This window comes from Euprymna scolopes, chromosome 45, assembly GCF_053919585.1.
Source record: "Euprymna scolopes isolate OS-2025 chromosome 45, ASM5391958v1, whole genome shotgun sequence".
Classification (NCBI taxonomy): domain Eukaryota; kingdom Metazoa; phylum Mollusca; class Cephalopoda; order Sepiida; family Sepiolidae; genus Euprymna; species Euprymna scolopes.
This window is the reverse complement of record NC_136526.1, coordinates 38,551,986-38,574,022: the sequence shown is the minus strand read 5'-3', so window position 1 is coordinate 38,574,022 and position 22,037 is coordinate 38,551,986. Positions and strand designations below refer to the sequence as shown.

General features: G+C 31.7%; 1 protein-coding gene across 6 annotated transcripts in view; it reads right to left on the bottom strand.

The window, feature by feature from the left end:
- LOC145269466 (uncharacterized) overlaps window positions 1-11,631 on the bottom strand; it is an 89,360-nt gene extending 77,729 nt beyond the window's left edge. The window contains exons 1-2 of one of the 6 annotated variants that reach the window (XM_080125169.1): window positions 11,072-11,378; window positions 6,189-6,253 (exon numbers count right to left, since the gene is read on the bottom strand). Coding sequence is in view for 2 of the 6 variants with exons in the window: in XM_080125167.1 (XP_079981293.1) it covers window positions 6,189-6,253; window positions 7,383-7,463 (146 nt within the window). In the remaining 4 variants the exon portion in view is untranslated. Of the gene's footprint in view, window positions 1-5,578; window positions 5,654-6,188; window positions 6,254-7,382; window positions 7,896-11,071 lie in introns of those variants that run through there. The other 5 variants (XM_080125167.1, XM_080125172.1, XM_080125171.1 and 2 more) reach the window with 5 other exon arrangements.
- Window positions 11,632-22,037: the final 10,406 nt, after the last annotated feature.

The window sequence follows — 22,037 nt, the reverse complement described above, 5'->3', positions numbered from 1 at the left end:
GAACAGTAGTAAATTAGTAGCGAATAATTTTGGGTTTTAAATTAATAGTGAATTATTAATAAATACTATGGAGTTGAGATTAATAGTAAATTAAAACCAAATAATTTTGGGTTTGTGATTAATAGTATTGAGTTGAAATTAATAGTAAGTCTATAGCAAATAATTTTGTGTTTGAGATTAATAGTGAATAATTAATAAATACTACAATAATACTAAATTAATAGCAAATAATTTTGTGTTTGAGATTAATAGTGAATAATTAATAAATACTACAATAATACTAAATTAATAGCAAATAATTTTGTGTTTGAGATTAATAGTGAATAATTAATAAATACTACAATAATACTAAATTAATAGCAAATAATTTTGTGTTTGAGATTAATAGTGAATAATTAATAAATACTATAATGATACTAAATTAATAGCAAATAATTTTGGGTTAGTGACTAATAGTGAATTAATAGTAAAAGAGTTTTGATTTAAGAACAGTAGTAAATTGGCAGCAAATAATTTTGGGTTAAAGATTAATAGTGAATTAATAGTAAAGAGGTTTGTAGTTAAGAGTAATAGCAAATTCATTGCAAATAATCTAGGGTTTGAGATTATTAGTAAATTATCAGTAAATAAGTTTGGAGTTAAGAATAATAGTAAATTAGTAGCAAATAATTCTGGGTTTAGCGAAGTAATCCATCTATTATATCTATAAAAGTTAAATTGTCTGTGTGTGTGTATGTGTGTGTGTGTGTGTGTGGTTACATTTCCATAGAAAACTACTCTGTCAGTTTTCAGTCTACATAAGGGGTATTGACATTTGGGAAAATCTTTTTTATCGGTTTTCGGTCAAAGTTCAACGATTTGAGCTTTGAAAACTCTAACAAACTCCTCTGCCAATTTTGTGTCTAAACACTTGAAATTTTAGATGTAGGTTACCTAGACATGAGTACAAACTTTTTTTATATATCCGCATACATATGCATATAAAGTTATTAACAGTACATACGGCCCGAAAAAAGCCGGGCTGCACTGCTAGTATATATATATATATATATATATATATATATATATATATATAGAGAGAGAGAGAGAGAGAGAGAGAGAGATAGAGAGAGGGAGAGGGAGAGGGAGAGAGAGAGTAGATCTCCGGGAAACAACATTAATCAGTTTCGGAGCCAAAGCAAAATCTTTCACAGTACATATAAAAATTAGTAACAAAATACAGTACAATATATAATACACATGTATATAAACACATAATATCATGAATAACATCGTAAGGCGGAGCAAATACCTAAACCATTAACCGGAAAAACATCGTATTTCACATCGAGACCTGAAAAAAAAAACTATCCCGGAGCCATCGTGTCCAGGGGTTCTACTGTATGTGAAAATATGTAGATGAAAAAGGAAGAAAGCAAGTTATGTGTATATCTTTATTTCAAGACTTTCTCAGGGTGATGAAATTGAAAAAAATAAAATACCAGTACAATATCTGAAAATATACTTGTTGTGAAAAGGATATCTTTGTCCAATTTCACAACGAAAATATGTTTGTATATATATATATATATATATATATATATATATATATATATATATATATGAACGAAACATGTCTAAACATACATATAAATACACACATATATATACATAATAATTGCTAATTATTATAGTAAATAATTATATATATATATATATATACATATTAGTGTGTGTGTGTGTGTGTGTGTGTGCGTTTGTGTGTCCGAAAAGGGTTATGAACTTAAATAAATTCTTGGTTTTTGATGATATATTTCTGTAATTCCAACAAAATCTAATTAAGATATCGGGAAATTAAAAAAGAATTCAAACCATCTTTATTCATGTTGCCCATTTACAGCTTAGCATATGTTTCAAAACATTATTCAGTATCTCTGGATTGCGATTTAATTCCCTTATTTTGTTTCTGATGTTTTTCTTCGATTCTTCAAGGGTTTTAGGTTTATTAGCATAAACTCTTTCTTTTAGATTGTGTTGTGACTTGGGCTATCTCTTCAGGTCGTGTTGTGACTTGGGCTATCTCTCCAGGTCGTGTTGTGACTTGGGCTATCTCTTCAGGTCGTGTTGTGACTTGGGCTATCTCTTCAGGTCGTGTTGTGACTTGGGCTATCTCTTAAGGTCATGTTGTGACTTGGGCTATCTCTTAAGGTCGTGTTGTTACTTGGGCTATCTCTTCAGGTCGTGTTGTGACTTGGGCTATCTCTTCAGGTCGTGTTGTGACTTGGGCTATCTCTTCAGGTCGTGTTGTGTCTTGGGCTATCTCTTCAGGTCGTGTTGTGACTTGGGCTATCTCTTCAGGTCGTGTTGTGTATTGGGCTATCTCTATCATGAAAATGCCGTCAATAAGCTCTTTAAGCAAAAACAATTAGCCCCTGGTTTAGGTAAAACAATTTTAATATCTGTGTACGTTGTTCAATGCTATCCCTGTTTATAAATGATTTCCAAAATACTACCTATAACATATTTGAAATAGAAGAAAAAAGTCAATGAGGATAAAAATGGCAAATACTTTTAAACACCCTAGTGACTTGTGGACAGTCTGTGTGTATATACTCTGCGCTAATTGCTGGTAAAATTTTTTCAAGATAGAAATCATCTACCATAAAATTTGGTTATGTGTTTTGAGACTGAAGTAATCGAAGTGCATCGCGTAAAAAGCGTTAAAATAAATAACTCGACAGATAAGATATGTGACCAAAAACACCGAGGTTACTGTTAAACAATATATTAAGTTATATAAATATATATATATATATATATATATATATATATATATATATATATATATATGTTTGTGTGTGTGCGTGTGTCTATATATATATATGTATGTATATATATATATGCCCATGTATACGTAGATACGTATATATACACATACGTATATATATATACATACGTATATATATTCATACGTATATATGTATACATACGCATACATACATACGTATATATATATACACATATATATGGATATAAATGTATACATATAGATACGTATATATATACATACATATATATACATACGTATATATATATACATACATGTATATATACACATACGTATATTTATGCAAATACTTATACATACATACGTATATATACATACATGCATATATATACATACGTATATATATATACAAATACTTATATATACATACGTATACATATTCATACGTATATATATATATATGTACGTATATATATATAAACATACGTATATATGTATATTAATACGTGTATATATAGAGAGAGGGATATACATACGTATATATGTACATATATATATACATACATATATATGTACACACGTACATATATACATACGTATATAGGTATACCTACGTATATATTTATACAGGCGTATATATATACATATACATACTATATATATACGTATATATACATATGTATATATACAAACGTATACATATATATAAATACGTATATATACATACATATGTATATATATAACTACTTCATTTACTCACATAAGATTAATATACAAAAGTATAGATGTATGCGTAAACTTTAAATATTTACTTCAAAAGTGCTCAATACGTTGGTAGAGCTTGTTAGTAATTTATAAAATATATATGGCGATTAAGCTACACTGAATATTCGGCGTTCATCCACTCTAGGATTCGTCAGGCTTATGCGCGAATTCTGTGGTTGTTTATTGTTTTTATATGGTCCTCTTCTGTTGAGGGTTTTTGTTAGCCAATCAGCTTTCTAGTATCCACCGCGCCCCTTCCTATCAGCTAATGGGCATGCATGCAATGGGCTTATATAGAGATGACGGACTAGCTATAATAAAAAAATTCCAACAAAGTCAAGGGAGAAAACTTTAAGAAAATCATACACAAGGAAATGAAAAAATTAGGCCTAAAAGCAGATGTATCAGCTAACATAAAAATAACAAACTTCCTGGACGTCACGTTAAACTTAGATAAAAACACATATGAACCATACTTAAAAGATAACGCTACTCCAATTTACATAAACCCTAAGTCCAATCACCCACCATCAATTATAAAACACATTCCTAACTCGATCGTAAGTAGACTCAGTAATAAATCAAGCAATTAAAATGCATTTAACAGGTCAACCAATATCTATGAAACAGCCCTAAAAAATAGTGGATACAAAACTATCGATATCAAATATAAGCAACAAAACACCAATAATTATAATAAAATTAAAAATAGAAGAAAAAGAACTATAATCTAGTATACAGCCCCATACAATCAAATGTTAAAAACAAAACTTGGCAAGAAATTTCTAGATCTTATTGAAAAACACTTTCCCGCAACGAACCCCTTACAAAAAATCTTCAATAAAAATACCTTAAAGTTATTCTACAGTTGTTGCGAAAATGTAGAGATGATAATTAAGGCACATAATAACAAAATACTAAATAAAAACAATGTAAACAACAAGAAGATAAACAATAAAAAAAGTAGACACCATGACAAAAATAAAACCAACACTAGCAGAAATAATAATAATAATAATAATAATAATAATAATAATAATAATAATAATAATAACAAACCAATCCCGGACAAGAACAACCATACTATAAATAAAAATACTAATAACGAACAAGATAAATGCAACTGTAGACACCGCACACTTTACCCAGTTCAAAATAGATGTCTAACAAAAAGCGTAATTTATCAGGCAAACATATTTGCGAAAGAAAACCCGAATAACAAGAAATAGTACGTAGGCATGACTTCCTTAGATTTCAAAACCCGATACTATGACCACAAAAGTACATTCAACAATAAAAAGCACCGTATCAAAACAACACTAGCGAATAAATACTGGGAACTCAAAGAAAGCGGACATTCGCCGGATGTCGAATGGAAAATAATAAGACAAGCTACCACGTGTAGGCATTTAGACGACCCATGTAAATTATGCCTTCATGAAAAATTTGCTATCCTGTACTTTAAAGAACCCCAAAATCTATTAAACTGTAGAAGAGAAATAGCAAATAACTGTGTTCACAAAATAAAACTTACTCTAGGATAGCGATAAAAAATAGTTTTAAAACTAACAAAAACAATAGAAAATAAACAAATAAATAAATTAAATAAACATTAATATACATAAACGATCACACATATATGTATGTATATATATATATGTATATATATGTGCATGTATGTATGTACACATATGTATATTTATATATATATAAAAAAGACAGAAATGTCTGCCTTAAACCACTAAACTAGTTTTAAAACAGATACGTTGTTCGATAAAATGCAATCCCATTGGCTGATAGGAAGGGGTGCGGTGGATACTAGAAAGCTGATTGGCTAACTAAAACCCTCAACAGAAGAAGACCATATAAAAACAATAAACAAACATAGAATTCGCGCATATGCCTGACGAATCCTAGAGTGGATGAAACGCCGAATATTCAGTGTAGCTAAATCGCTATATACATTTTATAAATTACTATATATATATATATATATATATATATATATATATCTTGAACACAGAAATTAAGAAATAATCGACTTACGAATTGGCTTTTGTCACGTTTTGGTAGATCCAGTTGTACCCAGGTTTTGCTTTCAAATAAATTTAAAATATATATCTATCTATATATATATACATACGTATATATATATATATATATATACGTATATATATACATAAGTATATATATACATACGCATAAATATACATAGTATATGTATACATACGCATATATATATATAAATGTATAAATATACATAGTATACATACGCATATATATAATGTATAAATATACATAGTATATGTATACATACGTATATACATAAGCATACGTATATATATACATATATATGTATATACATGTATGTTTTCAAATAAATTTGATATATACAAACCTACATATATATATACATACGTATATATACATAAGTATATATATACACACGTATAAATATACATAGTATATATACATACGTATATACATACGTATATATATACATACGTATATACATACATATATGTACATATATATATATATACGTATATATATACATACGTATATATACATATATATATATATATATATATATACGTATATATATATGCATACGTATACATATATATACACAGAAATTAAGAAAGAATCGACTTACGAATTGGCTTTTGTCACGTTTTGGTGGTGCCAGTTGTACCCAGGTTTTGCTTTCAAATATTCATGCTGAAAAATGTGATTCTATGATGTACAAACAATAGGTCGCGTGTGAGATGGAAAAATTTGTCAGGCATATAAAGTTTAAGTTATTCAGTAAGAATGATTATCTATGGCTGCGTGTGGCATAAAGTGTGGGCACGAACTATATCAGAAATATTAACACGGACTGTATATACATTCTAATTTCGTTAACTTTGTGTATGAGAACTTCTGGTAGATTCAAAATAACCTGAACGAGTATTATTATTATTATTATTATTATTAGTAGTAGTAGTAGTAGTAGTAGTAGTAGTAGTATCATTATTATTATTTATTTATTTTGTATTTGGAAAATAGAATGCTATAAAATATGTATTAAACTGAAAAACGATATTTTTAGGATAAATCGAAGTCAACAGGTGGTTTAAATGCTGCGTGTACTAGTGACAAAATGAGACAGTTTAGAAGAGACAGGGAGAGTTTACTTTAGACTCGAGATTCAGAATGAGCACGGAAAATATCGTCCCTGCGTTTGGAAGCTGGGGAGAAACGCCACCTTAGCCGCCGCAAATTTGAAATGCAAATAAATTGTAATCAAATATATAACCTATTGTCGTTGGTTTTCTTCGACAGAAAATGAACTTGGGTGTGTCATAAAACATTAGAACACAACAGAATAGAGACAACTAAGACAAAACACCAGAAACCCTTTTACTCAACAATCCCCAATGGATCCAACCTACGAATTAAAACAACCTTCATATGTAACACCAAACCGAAAATAATCCCTACAACACTCACCCCTACTACCTCACACAAGGAAACAAACCACCAAATTATTATGCATGCCAACGCAGCCAATCCAAATATTTCAGACACTACCCATAATGCACATATCCTTATGCAACCACATAACCCACCTCCCAACCAAAACAATGTAACCAACAACACATATCTTATTTTATGAATTCTCTAGACTAGACAACACAAAACATAAAGTCATAAATCTATTCACAGAGACACTAACAAAAAGTTAAGACCGGGCCTCAAATTCTGTTCAATCCCCAAAAGTAACTTAAAAAATACCTTAAAGAATTTGAACACAAATTCAGACTCATAGATGGAGAAACAATAAAATGCTATCATCTCTACTCACCTCTGGTTTCAGCCGAGCGCAAACTGGGACAATAAAAATGAGCGCTAAAACACAAACTGATTCGCTTTTGTTCATATTCATCGATTTGAAGTTTGAAAAAAAAAGAGATATTAACTTAATTATACGATTAAGTTAAAGTGATTTTTACCATTGTTTTCGTTTTTTGTATAAAATTGTATTTTGAAAAATTGTTTTGGGCTAAAAATCTTTATATATTTTTTATACTGTATATATGTGAAAAAGGAGAAGTTTCTCTCAGTTTTCTCGATTAAATCGACCTCTTAACATGCAAATAAAAAAGAAAAAAGAGAAAAGAGGCGTGGCATCGTTTCTAAGTAAAAAACAGTGGCGTATCAAAATATAGTCGATCTGATTGTATAGAAAGAAAAAAGAAAAGTGGCGTGGCGTTGTTTCTGACGTATCATAGTAATAATTTGAAAGATATATCGATCAGGAGTCGTAGCTTAAATACACACAGGCTTCTTCAGTCTTTGACAGACTATGGCTACCTACGAAGGGGTGCCTGCGCGTTAAATTCTTGTGGGAGGAGGAGCGCAATCTCCAACCACACCTCTCCGGAGTCGACATTGTTAAATACCAGCGGTAATTGAAGTGTATGTACAAGACGACGGGAAACAAATGTCGAGTACCTATTTACTATGCCTCCCCACGGAACAGAGTTAGACACCAGGGTCGTTTTTTAACGTGGAGAAAAGGTACAAAAATAAAAATTGTCTCAGTCGTGAAGGATTTCTCCTCCACCGAAAGAGAACAAGAAACAGAAGTGCAGCATCTGAAGAACAGATGGTGTTTATTTGCTCCCCCACTGAGCAAATTAGGCACAAGGCCGTTTTTAATGTGAGGTAAAAACCAGCTCCCCTAAAAGTAGGCAAAAAGGGGGCACTCTGGTTACCAAAAATAATAATTGTCCCAGTATAGAGGGTTTCCCCTCCATTGACTGGTACAAATTATCTTAAGTGCAGCATCTGAAGAACAGATGGTATTTATTTGCTCCCCCACCGAGCAAATTAGGCACAAGGCCGATTTTTAATGTGAGGAGTGGAGGGAGGGGGAAAGGAAAAAGGGGACCAGCTCCCGAGAGGTGGGAAATGGGAGCTGGTTAAAGGTCAGGCATGTGGGGTTGCCCCCACATCTGGTCTTTGCTAGTCATAGCTAGTCATAGCTAGTCATAGCTTGCAGTATCTGCCGGAACAGATGGTATTTATTTGCTCCCCCACCGAGCAAATTAGGCACAAGGCAGTTTTTAATGTGAGGAGTGAAGGGAGGGGGAAGGGAAAAAGGGGACCAGCTCCCGAGAGGTGGGAAATGGGAGCTGGTTAATGGTCAGGCATGTGGGGTTGCCCTCACATCTGGTCTTTGCTAGTCATAGCTAGTCATAGCTAGTCATAGCTTGCAGCATCTGCCGGAACAGATGGTATTTATTTGCTCCCCCACAGAGCAAATTAGGCACAAGGCCGTTTTTAATGTGAGGTAAAAACCAGCTCCCCTAAAAGTAGGCAAAAAGGGGGCACTCTGGTTACCAAAAATAATAATTGTCCCAGTATAGAGGGTTTCCCCTCCATTGACTGGTACAAATCATCTTAAGTGCAGTATCTGCCGGAACAGATGGTGTTTATTTGCTCCCCCACCGAGCAAATTAGGCACAAGGCCGATTTTTAACGTGAGGAGTGAAGGGAGGGGGAAGGGAAAAAGGGGACCAGCTCCCGAGAGGTGGGAAATGGGAGCTGGTTAAAGGTCAGGCATGTGGGGTTGCCCCCACATCTGGTCTTTGCTAGTCATAGCTAGTCATAGCTAGTCATAGCTTGCAGTATCTGCCGGAACAGATACTACACTTTCATCCCGGCCCGAAGGCCAAGAAACAAATGTCGAGTAAGCAGAGAGCATATAAACGCCTAGAATTTCCAAATGGTCACCCATCTGATACTAACCAGGTTCAACGTTGCTTAATCTCGGTGATCTGATGAGAACCGGTGTGTCCACACGATTATGCCGTATATTAAATAATTCTAACGTCATTATCCAATTAGAATGCACTATACGGCATAGTTCATGTTGACAGACTAGTTTCCCGTTAGATCACCGAAGTTAAGCAACGTTGAGTCTTGTCAGTATTAAAATAGGATAGCATTTGGGAATTCCATGTTGTGTATGTGCTCTTCGAGAATCTCGACATTATTTCCGGTCGTCTAGTACTTCCCCTTGCCATTGGGTTTAAGTAATAACGATTCAGTAGAGGGGTGGTTAGTGATTGCACATCTCTTGCTTCACAATTACACGCGCAGCTACTCTTACAGGGAGTATCCATTGTCTCTTAAGATTGAACGGAGGCTTTGTAAAATGTGGCATATCATTTTTTCTTTCTCTGCATAAAGTATTTGTCAAATTTGTTGGATAGCTAGAGTCAGTCGCACTCAAAGCAGACAATGAAAATTAATCCGGATGCAATCGAATCTACTGTTTTCTTTTATTTTCTACAATGGGGTTACCACTTATTAAGACCCGAAGGACACTCGAGGATAAGGGTTAATGAGTGTACTGTGGTGATCAGGACATTGATAGAAATTGGGTATAATTTAATTATTTAATGGAACGACCCAACAAAGAACTTGTGACATTAGACTTAAAAACTACCATGTTTTTATCAGCAGGCAAGTAGTTCAAGGGAAAAGCTTTATTCATGAACTCTGCGATTTAGGCACAGTAAAAGAGTGGGGGAAAAGTTTTGCTAGTTGTTATAGGTAGTCGTGTGGTTTTTGTCGAAGTGTGGCAAGTGCGGACCATAAATTTGGAGCTCAGACGAGCACTTACAATGAAAATAATGATAGAGCAAAGACAGTTCCGCAACGTTTCTTCTGTGGGAAAGAGATTGCAGAGAAAAGAAAAAAACATAATCTACTAGATTTCGAAGTCGGTTTTGAAGTCTATGAAGTCAAGATAGGGCGCGCCGTGCAGTTCTTGCTCAGGGGTGGCAATAATACTCGATTGTAGGACGTACTTGGCTCTTATACAGATAGAGGATTGTTGGATAGCTAGAGCCAGTTACACTCAGAACAAACAATGACAATCGTTCTAGTTATTGAATCCGGCTGCAATCGAATCAACTGTTTTTATTTTTTACAAGAGAGTTCCACTTATAAGCTAGAGTCAGTCGCACTCAAAGCAGACAATGAAAATTAATCCGGATGCAATCGAATCTACTGTTTTCATTTGTTTTCTACAATGGGGTTTCCACTTATTAAGACCCGAAGGACACTCGAGGATAAGGGTTAATAAGTATACTCTGGTCATCAGGACAGTGTTAGAAATTGGGTGTAACTTAATTATTTAAGGGAACGACCTAATAAGAACTTTTTACATTTGGCTTTAAAACTACCTATATTTTCTTTAGTTGGAAAGAAGGCCAGGAGGAGTAAGGAGGTGTTCTACAGGGGCAATTCTAGAAGAAAGAAGGTTTGTTCATGGAATCTGCGTTTAGATTTAAATTTAGAGAGTGGGGGAAATTGTTGATAGTGGAATACATATTCCATTTTCACTTTTTCCTTTGGGGATCGGAGAAAAATCAACAATACTTTGCATATAAGACAAAAATGTCTCAAAACAATACAACAAGACTTAACCTAACCAGGTGACAACTGAGACAGACAAAACGAGAAATGAACCGTCCTTACCTTCCGTCATTATTGTTGTTATTTTTCTGTTTCGATCTTTGCTTGTGTGCGTTTTTTTTTTAATTATTATGATTATTTCTTTTTGTTCTTTTTGTCCTTTCCTTGCAAAGTCTAGCATTCTTTGTTTCTCGTTTTCATAATTTTTTTGTTTTGTTATATTTTATTTATTTTCTTTTTCTTTTGAAACGGGCCATATCTTCACAGGGTTTTATCCTGGCTTAACGGCTCCATAATATGTGTTCATGGTAACTCGCTCGTGAAAATCTCATAGAGATGTGATATCCTGTTCACGACACCATTTATAACTGGACTGATACTGCACCAACCACACCGGGTGTCGCTAACCACGTTGGAATGCATCCGATATGACAGGTGCTCTTTCAATCGTACGTTGTCCCGTCTCAAGTTGGCCTGTTGATCGTCTTTATACGTTGTGTTTTAATGGTGGGGCGCTTTGCGTCTCAACCCAATCGTCTCCTATCCTATGTAGTCTCCGGGTACATCAACCACTCCGCTGATTCTTGCAGCTTGCTGCAAAATGAAGAGTCCTCACCACAAACAAACAGAACTCCGGTTTATAACAATAACAACTATTTATTATTTTCATTACTTCATAACAGATACTGTCTAAATTGAGGTGAACGACTATAGCAGTGAACGATTTATGATCAGAAAAGTTGAGTCACAGATTTTCCATTAAATTAGGCTAGTTAACATCATAATATCAGCCCCCGAGGATCGCCAAATCGGAAGCGCTTGACCAGCCCAGCCGTTCTGTTTGCTGACTACGTCTCGACTCTTTTTAGAATTCCTTTTTTCTAAATCCAACCCCTGTTCTCAAACTCTCATTCGGAGAGTGGTTCAAAGCATTCTTTCTCTCTTCTCTCCTTGTCTCATCCACTCAACGCCTCTCTCTCTCTCTCTCTCTCTCTCTCCCTTTTTGGGAGGGGGTGGTCGTTCAAACTAATATCTATTGGCAGTCCCCTGGGGGTTGTTTTTGCCCATCACTCTGTGTGGCCCTTATCTTCTAATGTCACTTCTGATTTCCTAGCTGAAGTTTTGCATTTCTCTGCACTCTCTAAATATATATATATATATATATATATATATATATATATATATATATATATATATATATATATATATATATACATTAGTGCTGGTACAATTAGTCGGAATTGAAATCGGGAATCGAAAAACTCGGAACTTTTTCGAGTATCGGAATCGATATCGGAAAAAATTATGCCTATTTGAAATGTAAATTACATAAAAGTTATTGGAAACTTTGAAAAAGTACAAATGTAAGCTAGCTTTATTATAAGAGAATTTGAGAATATGTATACATCTCTACATATATATATATATAAAAGACTTTGTCTTTGTGTATGTGTTTGTGACTTCGTTCCCTACTGATTCTAAAACGGTTGGGGCGATTATTTGTAAGTCTTCACACAAATGTACTTTATCTGCCCGGGAGTGTCCTTAGATATCGAAATTGCGTGTAAATCAAGGACATGGAAAAATCGATAATAAAGAATAGTTGAGATTAATTACTCTTCAACTAAACTGCACAAATTAATCATTAAATATTTGATTGGAATATATTAAAATATAATCGATTGTATAGTCAATAATTGTATAATTAATTACTGATGTCAGAAGCACCTGTGCTACCACAACTGAAAATAAAAAGTTTCTATTCTTTCATATGTTTTACATTAAACGATATTTCCATGAACAAAGTTTCTTTCCAATAACTTCACATACATTGAACTAACAACAAGGAAAAATAAGTTTCATTTTTTCTCTCACATATTTTACACTAGCAGGACCCGTTAACCGGCGTTGCCTGCTGGTCGCATGCATCTCACCCTCGCATAAAAATTTAAAATCCAGCTGTTGGTGGTTTTGTCGTTTGCCAACTCCCAACCTCCTCAGTTTAAAAATGGCTTTCGGAATAGACACCCCATTTTGTACCTGTGGATGGAGTTGTCACAAAATTTGGTTATTTGTTGTATAATTAATTACTGATGTCAGTAGCACCTGTGCTGCCACAACTGGAAATAAAAAGTTTCTTTTATGTTTTAAATGTTTTTTTTTTACATTAAACGATACGTTTTTTAATATGTTTTTTTTTTTTTTACATCAAACGATATTTTCATGAAGACAGTTTCTTTCCCATAACATCAAATACTTTGAACTAACAACAACGAAAACAAGTTTCATTATTTCTTCCACATATTTTACACTAGCAGGGCCCGTTGACCGGCGTTGCCTGCTGGTCGCATGCATCCCACCCCCGCATAAAATTCAAAATACGGCTGTTGCTCTTTTGTCGTTTGCTAACCACCCAACCTCCTCATGTTAAAAATGGCTTTCGGAATAGACACCCCATTTTGTGCCTGGGGGGTAAAGTTGTCACAAAATTTGCTGGAAGGCTCGGGGTATCTTTTTAGGTTATGGTTCAGGATAAAGTTCAGGGTAAGGAATTTTAGTTGGCAAGACTGAAGTTATGGTGAGAAAGACTATCGAACCCTGTGCCCCTTAAAAGGGAACTAAATTCCTGCATTATAAAAACATTTAATGCTTTGTTCTAAGTTTAGTTGAAATTATCACTTAACTCTTAAAACTTTACGAAACATAAAGTTCTCCTTTTTTGCGGAACGTAATAAGAATAATCTTGTCACTTTTAAAACAGTAGTGAAAATTAATAACTGATTATTGAACATTAATAAAAAATATATATTTTTAGATCATTAAAGAAAATTTCACTTTTCTTTGTCGAAATTAAGTTTAAAATATATTTTTAATCTCCGATTATTTTTCACGCAGAAATTAAGTCAGTATTATGTTTAGACTAAATTAATCTGTTTAGTTCATTAGTTATTAATTCAACTTTTCTTATTTTTAATTTTGTCACTTTCAGAAATACTAGTGCCTATTATACAGAGTGTCCCAATAAAATGTGTACACTCTTTAAATTATCTCAACTTGCTACATAAATATGCCATCCAACGTTTCCAAGAGATTCGTAGGAATAAAGAATGGTACTTCCAGTAGGATGGATCACATCGCCAGTATCATTATGACGTAACAGCCTATCTTTATGGTAAACTGCCAAACAGATGGGTAGGATGAAGAGTAAGTAGCGAGTACCATCCATGGTCAGCGGATTTACCCTCCATGGATTTTTGGGGGTAGAAGGAATGTTAAACACAAGGTTCACATAACGAAACAGTTACAATGAGTGCGTTGAAAGTAACCATTGAGGGAGGATGTGGCAGTATCCCAAATGAACTGATAAGGAACGTTTTGGATTCGATCAGTGAGCGTTATCAGCTGTTCCTGAACCACAATGGCCAATAACTTGAACACTTTCGAGAATTAACTGGTTTCTACTTTTGATGTATGAAATGTTGATTTTATAGACATTTAAAGAATATTGGGGCAGCCTGTATTTTATATTTCCAACTTTATTCAGCTTTTACTGGTAGGGCATACAACTGAACCATCTTTATTCAAGCAGTTAGTTTCCAACTTTAGTAAAATATTTCTTTATTATGAAAGGAAATTAATATAAATTACACATATTTTACTTTAGTCGAATTTATTTTTTACTGTAAAAATATTATGTAAGACTATACTCTCTTTTTTGAACTTTTGTGAACATTATTATTTTATTTGTAAAATATTCAAAAACTTTGATCAATGTTATCTTTTTCATTTTCGAAAAAAAGTCTAAAACTGGTTTGGAAATTAGTTTAAGATTATTCACTGTTTTTCAATTTTATATTTTTAAACAGTTTGTGAAAATTAGTGAATTAACATTATTTTACTTTTCGAATTTGGATTTTTATTTTCATATTGAATTTTATATTGAATTTTATATTTAATTTTATATTTAATTTTATATTGAATTTTATACAGACTGTTATATTAAATTTTATATTTAATTTTATATTAAATTTTATCTTAAATTTTATATTGAATTTTATACTGGATTTTATATTGAACTTTGGTCAAGATTATCTTCTTTATTTTAGAAAAAAATTTCCAAAACTCGTCAGAAGATTATTTATTAAATATTTTTTTATTAAATATTAAGGAACATTTTGCGGAAATTAGTCGAATTAAATATTTTACTTTTCGAGCGATAATTAACATTATTCTTTTTTGCTAATTAGTAAAAAAAAATAAATTTAATAGCTTTGTCTGAATTATTTTAAACATCTATGACATTAGTTGAAATTAAATTTTAATTTTTGGAATTAAATAAAAATAATTCATTTCAAATTTAAAGATTTGTAAAAGCTATCCTATTTTTTCGAACTATACTCCAAATTATGATCTTACTTTTCGTAACTCATTTTGAACCACGTTGTCGCATTTTTATATAGCATAAATCTAGCATAGTTATTCAGAAACTAGGCTTTAAGCGAACTACCACCTTTTTATAGGAAACAACAAATGTTTAATAATTGGTGTTTTATTGTAACGATATAAGGTAAGACTTTTTTGAACTTTTGTCAACATGATTGTTTTATTTGTAAAATATTAGACATAATTAAATTTTCTATTGAATTTTGGTCAAGATTATCTTTTTCCGATTTTAGAAAAAATTCTAAAATTATTCTGGAAATTAGTTAAAAAATATCCATTAAACCTTTTATTTTTCTTTAAAATTTTCTATTTTTTTAACATTTTGAGAAAATTGGAAAATATATTATTTCAGTTTTCGAACGATAGTCAACATTATTTTTTTTAATTAACAAAAAATAATGTGCAAATTAGTACCAAATATTATTTTATTTATTTTTTTAGTTTTTTTGTAATTAATAAAAAATAAACTTTATACTTTTGTCTGAATTATACTAAACGTCTATGCTAATAGCTGAAATTAGTTTTTGAAATTAAGTCAAAATACTTCTCTTCCATTTGAAAGACTTGCAAAAGCTATACTCATTTTTCGGACTGTTATCAAAATTTTTATTTGACTTTTAGTATTAATAGTTCAAAATATCGTATTTCGTATCTTCGAAGTTCTCGCATTGAAAATAAACTAAAATCTAGCATAGATATTCAGAAACCATGTTTTAAGCGAATTACTAACCCTTAAAAGAAGCAGAACAAACGTGCTGGCCGTAGAACGTCCAGCTTATTAAAGCTGCGACTGAAACATGTTCGAAATGTGTAAGCTAACTATATTTGTATTAAAAAAATTATTATTGAGAACTATTATATAAAAATAGTTACGATTCGATAGATTTTATCCTATCGATATAAATTTTACGTGGATTGCCCCTCTCATATATATATATATATATATATATATATATATATATATATATATATATATATATATCAGAGAAAGAAAATTAAATTTCTAAGTTGAACTTTAAAATCAAAATTTATTATTGGACTGAATACTCCAAAAAATAATTTACAAAATCCTTATCTCGCGGACTTTCAAAGAATGCTATTCTTTATATTTTTCTCATAAGAGGACAAAAAGAAATCAACAAATTATATTTGTAGCAATGATAGAATTTGCTAGTGAATCCGCAATTAAGTTTAGTCATAAATTGCGAAGGAAAACAAGTGAAAAAATGTTGGATATTTAAAAAAATATATAAAAACTAATCGCCGATAATATTTCCGCTTGCATGCAAATTATTTCAAGGTAATCAGAAAGGCGAAAATTATTCTTTAGAGAGAATGGAGTCCGAAATTAAATCCAGTTTAATTGTGCATATAGTCCGGTAGGAAAATTTTCAAAGCAGTTGAAATAATAGAAATTGTTTTTTTTTTCGGACAATGCAGTAGCCTTAAGAGAAGTTGATCTCCAGTCAAATAGGATCGAAAAATAAAAAGGGAAAACAGCAATTCATCTTTCATCGTCGGCTTAATTAGAAAAAAGTGAGTTCAGATTAAAATTTTAAAGAATTGAGATCAGACTAAGAAAAAAAAGCAGCCACGGAAAGTTTGTATTACTCTGACCGGATATTATTTAGACAGAACGAAACAATTCTTTCTGTAAAGTGTTAAATTCGATGTCACTATTAAAAGAGTAGGGGAGTGAGGATTAGAAAGTTTTAAGAGTGGCAGATTCTTTGCTTAATTATTAGGCTGTCGAAAAGTCATGATGTTAATGATGATGATAATAATGATGACAAAATAATAATAACAATTATAATACTAATAATAATACAATAATAATAATACAATACTAATAATACAATATAATACTAATAATGCAATAATACAATATAACACTAATAATACAATAATACAATATAACACTAATAATACAATAATACAATATAATACTAATAATACTAATAATACAATAATACTACAAATAATACAATAATAATACTAATAATAATACAATAATACAATGTAATGCTAATAATAGTATAGTCAATGGTCATGTGTATACCAATCCTTAGCTCAATGTAAGTACAGAGCCATATAGTGAATAAATGACAAAAAACTATATTCCAAATTCATGATGTTGACCATCTTATAATTTATTCCTTTAATTCAGTTGACTTATACAATTCTTGACAGAATCTGTTTCGTAGCTCAAAATCGATCACTTAATTATTCTATCAATCAGTGAATCTATTATGCCCTTAACTCATCAGAAGAAATAGCAACAATCAATCCGTCAAAAGGAATTTTGTTTTTTGTCATTTATTCACTATATATATATATATATATATATATATATATATATGTGTGTGTGTGTGTGTGTGTGTGTGTGTATGTGTGTGTGTATATATGCATATATATATTGAGAAAAAAGTCATGACGTTAATGATGATGATGATACTGATAACAAAATAATAATAATAATAATAATAATAATAACAATAATAATAATAAATACAATGTAATGCTAATAATAATATAGTCAATGGTCATGCATATATATATATATATATATATATATATAAATACTTATAATATATACCAATCCTTATTTAATAAGCTCATCATATCATTCTAGCCCTTTTTTAAAAACTTTATGGACCCCTTTACTAAAATAATAACTTTTATATATTTCCTGGGCTGATTATTTCATCACAAACACATCAATCAATTAACTCACAGCTCATAATTTCTCATAATTATTGAATATGTTACTATGTTCGACAATAATTTATCATAATTTTAACCCATATACCCGCCTCTACCCTAACTATAATAAAAAAAATTTGATATATTGTGTTGGCTGATTATTTCATAAAAACACAACTATCAATTAACTCACATTTCATCATTTTCCATAATTCTTGGATATGTTACTAATTTCGAGAATAGTTTTTCATCATTTAAACATACCATATAGCAAACCTTACTAAAATAATAACTTTGATATATTGTCTAAGCAAATTATTTCATTACAAACACACTAATCGATTAACTCACGTTTCATAATTTTTCATAATTCTTGGATATGTTACTAATTTCGACAATCATTTTTTTTATAAGTTAAACACACCTTATAGCTTCCACCCTTACTAAAATAATAACTTTGATATATTGTTGGGGCTGATTTTTTTCATTACAACATACCAATCAATTAACTCACATTTCAACATTTTTCATAATTCTGTGATATGTAACTAATTTCGACAATCATTTTTATCATTTTAACGGACATCATAGCCCCCTTACTAAAATAATAACTTGATATATTGTTTGGTCTGATTATTTCATTGCAAACACACTAATGCATTAAATCACATATTATCATTTTTCATAATTCTTGTATATCTTACTAATTTTGACAATCATTTTTAATAATTTAAACCATCTTTATCGCCCTCTCTTACTAACATAATAACTTTGATATATTGTCTGGGCTGATTATTTTATTATAACCACGCCAATTAACTCACATTTCATAATTTTTCGTAATTCTTGAAAATGTTACTAATTTCGACGATAATTTTTCATAATTTAAACACACCTTATCGCCCTCTCTTACTAAAATAATAACTTTGATATATTTCCTGGACTGATTATTTCATTACAAACACACTAATCAATTAGCTCACATTTAATCATTTTTCATAATTCTTGGATATGTTACTAATTTCGACAATAATTTTTCATAAGTTAACCACACCTTACATCCCCTCTTGCTAAAATAATAACTTTGATATATTGCCTGGGCTGATTATTTCATTATAAACATACCAAGCAAGTAAATCACATTTCATATTTTTTCATAATTCTTGGATATGTTACTAATTTCGACAATTATTTTTTATGATTAAAAACTCACATTATGGCCCCTTTTACTAATAAAAGACCTTTGATATATTGTTTGGGATTATAATTTCATCACAAACACACCAATCAAGTAACTCACATTTCATCATTTTTTTTATCATTTCTGGATATGTTACTAATTTCGGCAATAATTTTCATAACTTTAATCCACTATGTCGCCTCCCCTTACTTAAATAATGACTTTGATATATTGCTTGGACTGATTACTTCATTACAAACACATCAATCAATTCCGGGTATTCATAGTATATACAAGAATAAAAAAGCATTGGAAATGCAAAAGGATATAGGGATGGTATGCCAAAAAGTATACAAACAAGATAGCTATGAATGGCTAGGCACATGGAAATAGAATTGCATCCAAAGTATAGCCCTATAGCTTTTCTCTAATCTTCATTCCGTGCCATCATTACAGTTGTAAAAAGCTATAGGGCTATACTTTGGATGCAATTCTATTTCCATGTGCCTAGCCATTCATAGCTATCTTGTTTGTATACTTTTTGGCATACCATCCCTATATCCTTTTGCATTTCCAATGCTTTTTTATTCTTGTTAATTAGTATTTTTACTTACAGTCTTATTTTTAAACTTACATTCATGATAGTATTGTCTTTTTTAGGAGGCGACTCATTGCCGCCTCCATTAGTAGCAGGTCGCTTCCTGCTGGGTTTTAGGTCTTTGGGTTTTGGGCCTTAGGAGTTGTCTCTTGGTCCTCCATCGGTTCTATATTACATAGAGAGTGCTACCGCCTCTCTGATAAAACAGTTAGAGTATTATAAAGTTCTAAAATGTTCATACCTTCACTATTAAATTTTTCTTGACTTTCTTGCAGTTTCTTTTGCGGTTAATTTAACTTATTTCCTTTGGCGTTTGGTGAGTTCTTAGAAGAACTGGTCTGATCTATTTTTCTTAGCAAGCGAAGAGATTCAGCTGCATTTAACAATGGTTGCTATAGTGTATTTTTGCGCATGCGTGAGAATTTCAAGTTTCCTCCTTATTTTTCAATAGTTTGACAGTAGTCATGTGTCTTTCTGCCAAGAGCGACAGACGTCAGTGTTAGCCGTGATCGTCTAGAGGTAAGGACCCCACGTTGTGGCCGTGCTAACTTAGGTTCGAATACTGGTCACAGCATTGACATTTTGTACATATTTTACAGTCCAAAATCTGAAGAATTATTTGTTTTTATAACATTGTTTTTTGACGTCGTACTTGCTGATAGGTTACTCTTATAACAATTTTGATCAACTGAGATAAAGATTTCGTGGTTTCTTTAACGCTGGTGATTTACTCTTTAAAGAAAAAACCTTAATGTTCACCTCAAATATTCAGCGTCCAAGAAATATAGGCCACTGGCAAACTGGAACGTCTGTGAGCATCCGGTGTATTATTTGGAGTTGTCCCTTTTGAGAGAAATTCCGTGTTCGAAGTGGTCTGTCTACATTGGGTATATAGTGTTTAAAACTTGTTATTACACGTAATCTTATTTAATTATGGAGTTAGCTAAAAAGCGATGGGTCACTGCACTTCTTCGTGTAAAGAGCAGTCGATTGATGCTTAAACTGTTGTCAGAGACCGTTCGTACACCGAGATACATCGTCTCAAAAGAAAGAAGAAAGAAGAAGAAAGAAGAAAGAAGAAAGAAGAACAATTGGCCATTTTTGTACCCCTTTTTTTCTCTTTTGACATTTTAACCGACGTTCTGACACTCGCTGGATTCGTAAGACACTTCTCTGTAAGAATATGTGCTTTTTGAAACTTATAAGTTGATTTTAGTTGAGATTTGGATAGTTTTGTTTTGTAGGTGTATATAGGCGTGTACGGGCCATCCCTATATAGAGAGTGCTACCGCCTCTCTGATGTTCCACCTATCTTATCCAATCCCAGCTGGCACCGCATATTCTGTTAGTATATATCTTTCACCTATCTAATTTGATCCCGGGCGATACTGTATTCTGCTACTATATGTATTCCATCTATATCATTCAATACTGGACGACGTTTTCTGCTAGTATATAGTTGCACTAATCTCATTCAAATCTGGGATTGACTTCATGTCCGCCACCCCACTATTAAAAATATACATGAAATGAAGCAATGTTTAAATCGAAAACTGTTTCAGCCATTTCTGGGACTGACTTTTTATCCCCAACCGACTGTTAAAAATATACATGAAATAATGTAATGTCTTAATAGTATACTGTTTCAGCCCTTTCTGGGACTGACTTCATATCCCACACACCACTGTTATAAATATACATTGAATAAAGTAATGTTTAAATCGTAAACAGTTTAAGTAATTTCCAAGACTTATTTCATATCCCCCACTCCACTGTTTAAAATATACTTGAAATAAAGTAATGTTTGAATCAGAAACTGTTTCAGCAGCTTTTCGAAATTAATACATAAAAACATTACCATGGTTAGAGATTAGGAAACCATTGCTTAAACATGAATTTCTGAGTGTAGTATCAGTCTCAGCATTCCAGTGACTTAAATTCCCCCTTTTTTGGTCTTGGTAATGGAGGAGAAATCCTTCATTACTGATACAATTTTTATTTTTGTTACTAAACAGAGTACCCCTTTTGGGGAGCTGTTTTCCCCCCAAATTTAAAACCGACCTCATGTCCAACTCTGCCCTTGTGGGGAGACAAGTAAATAACAA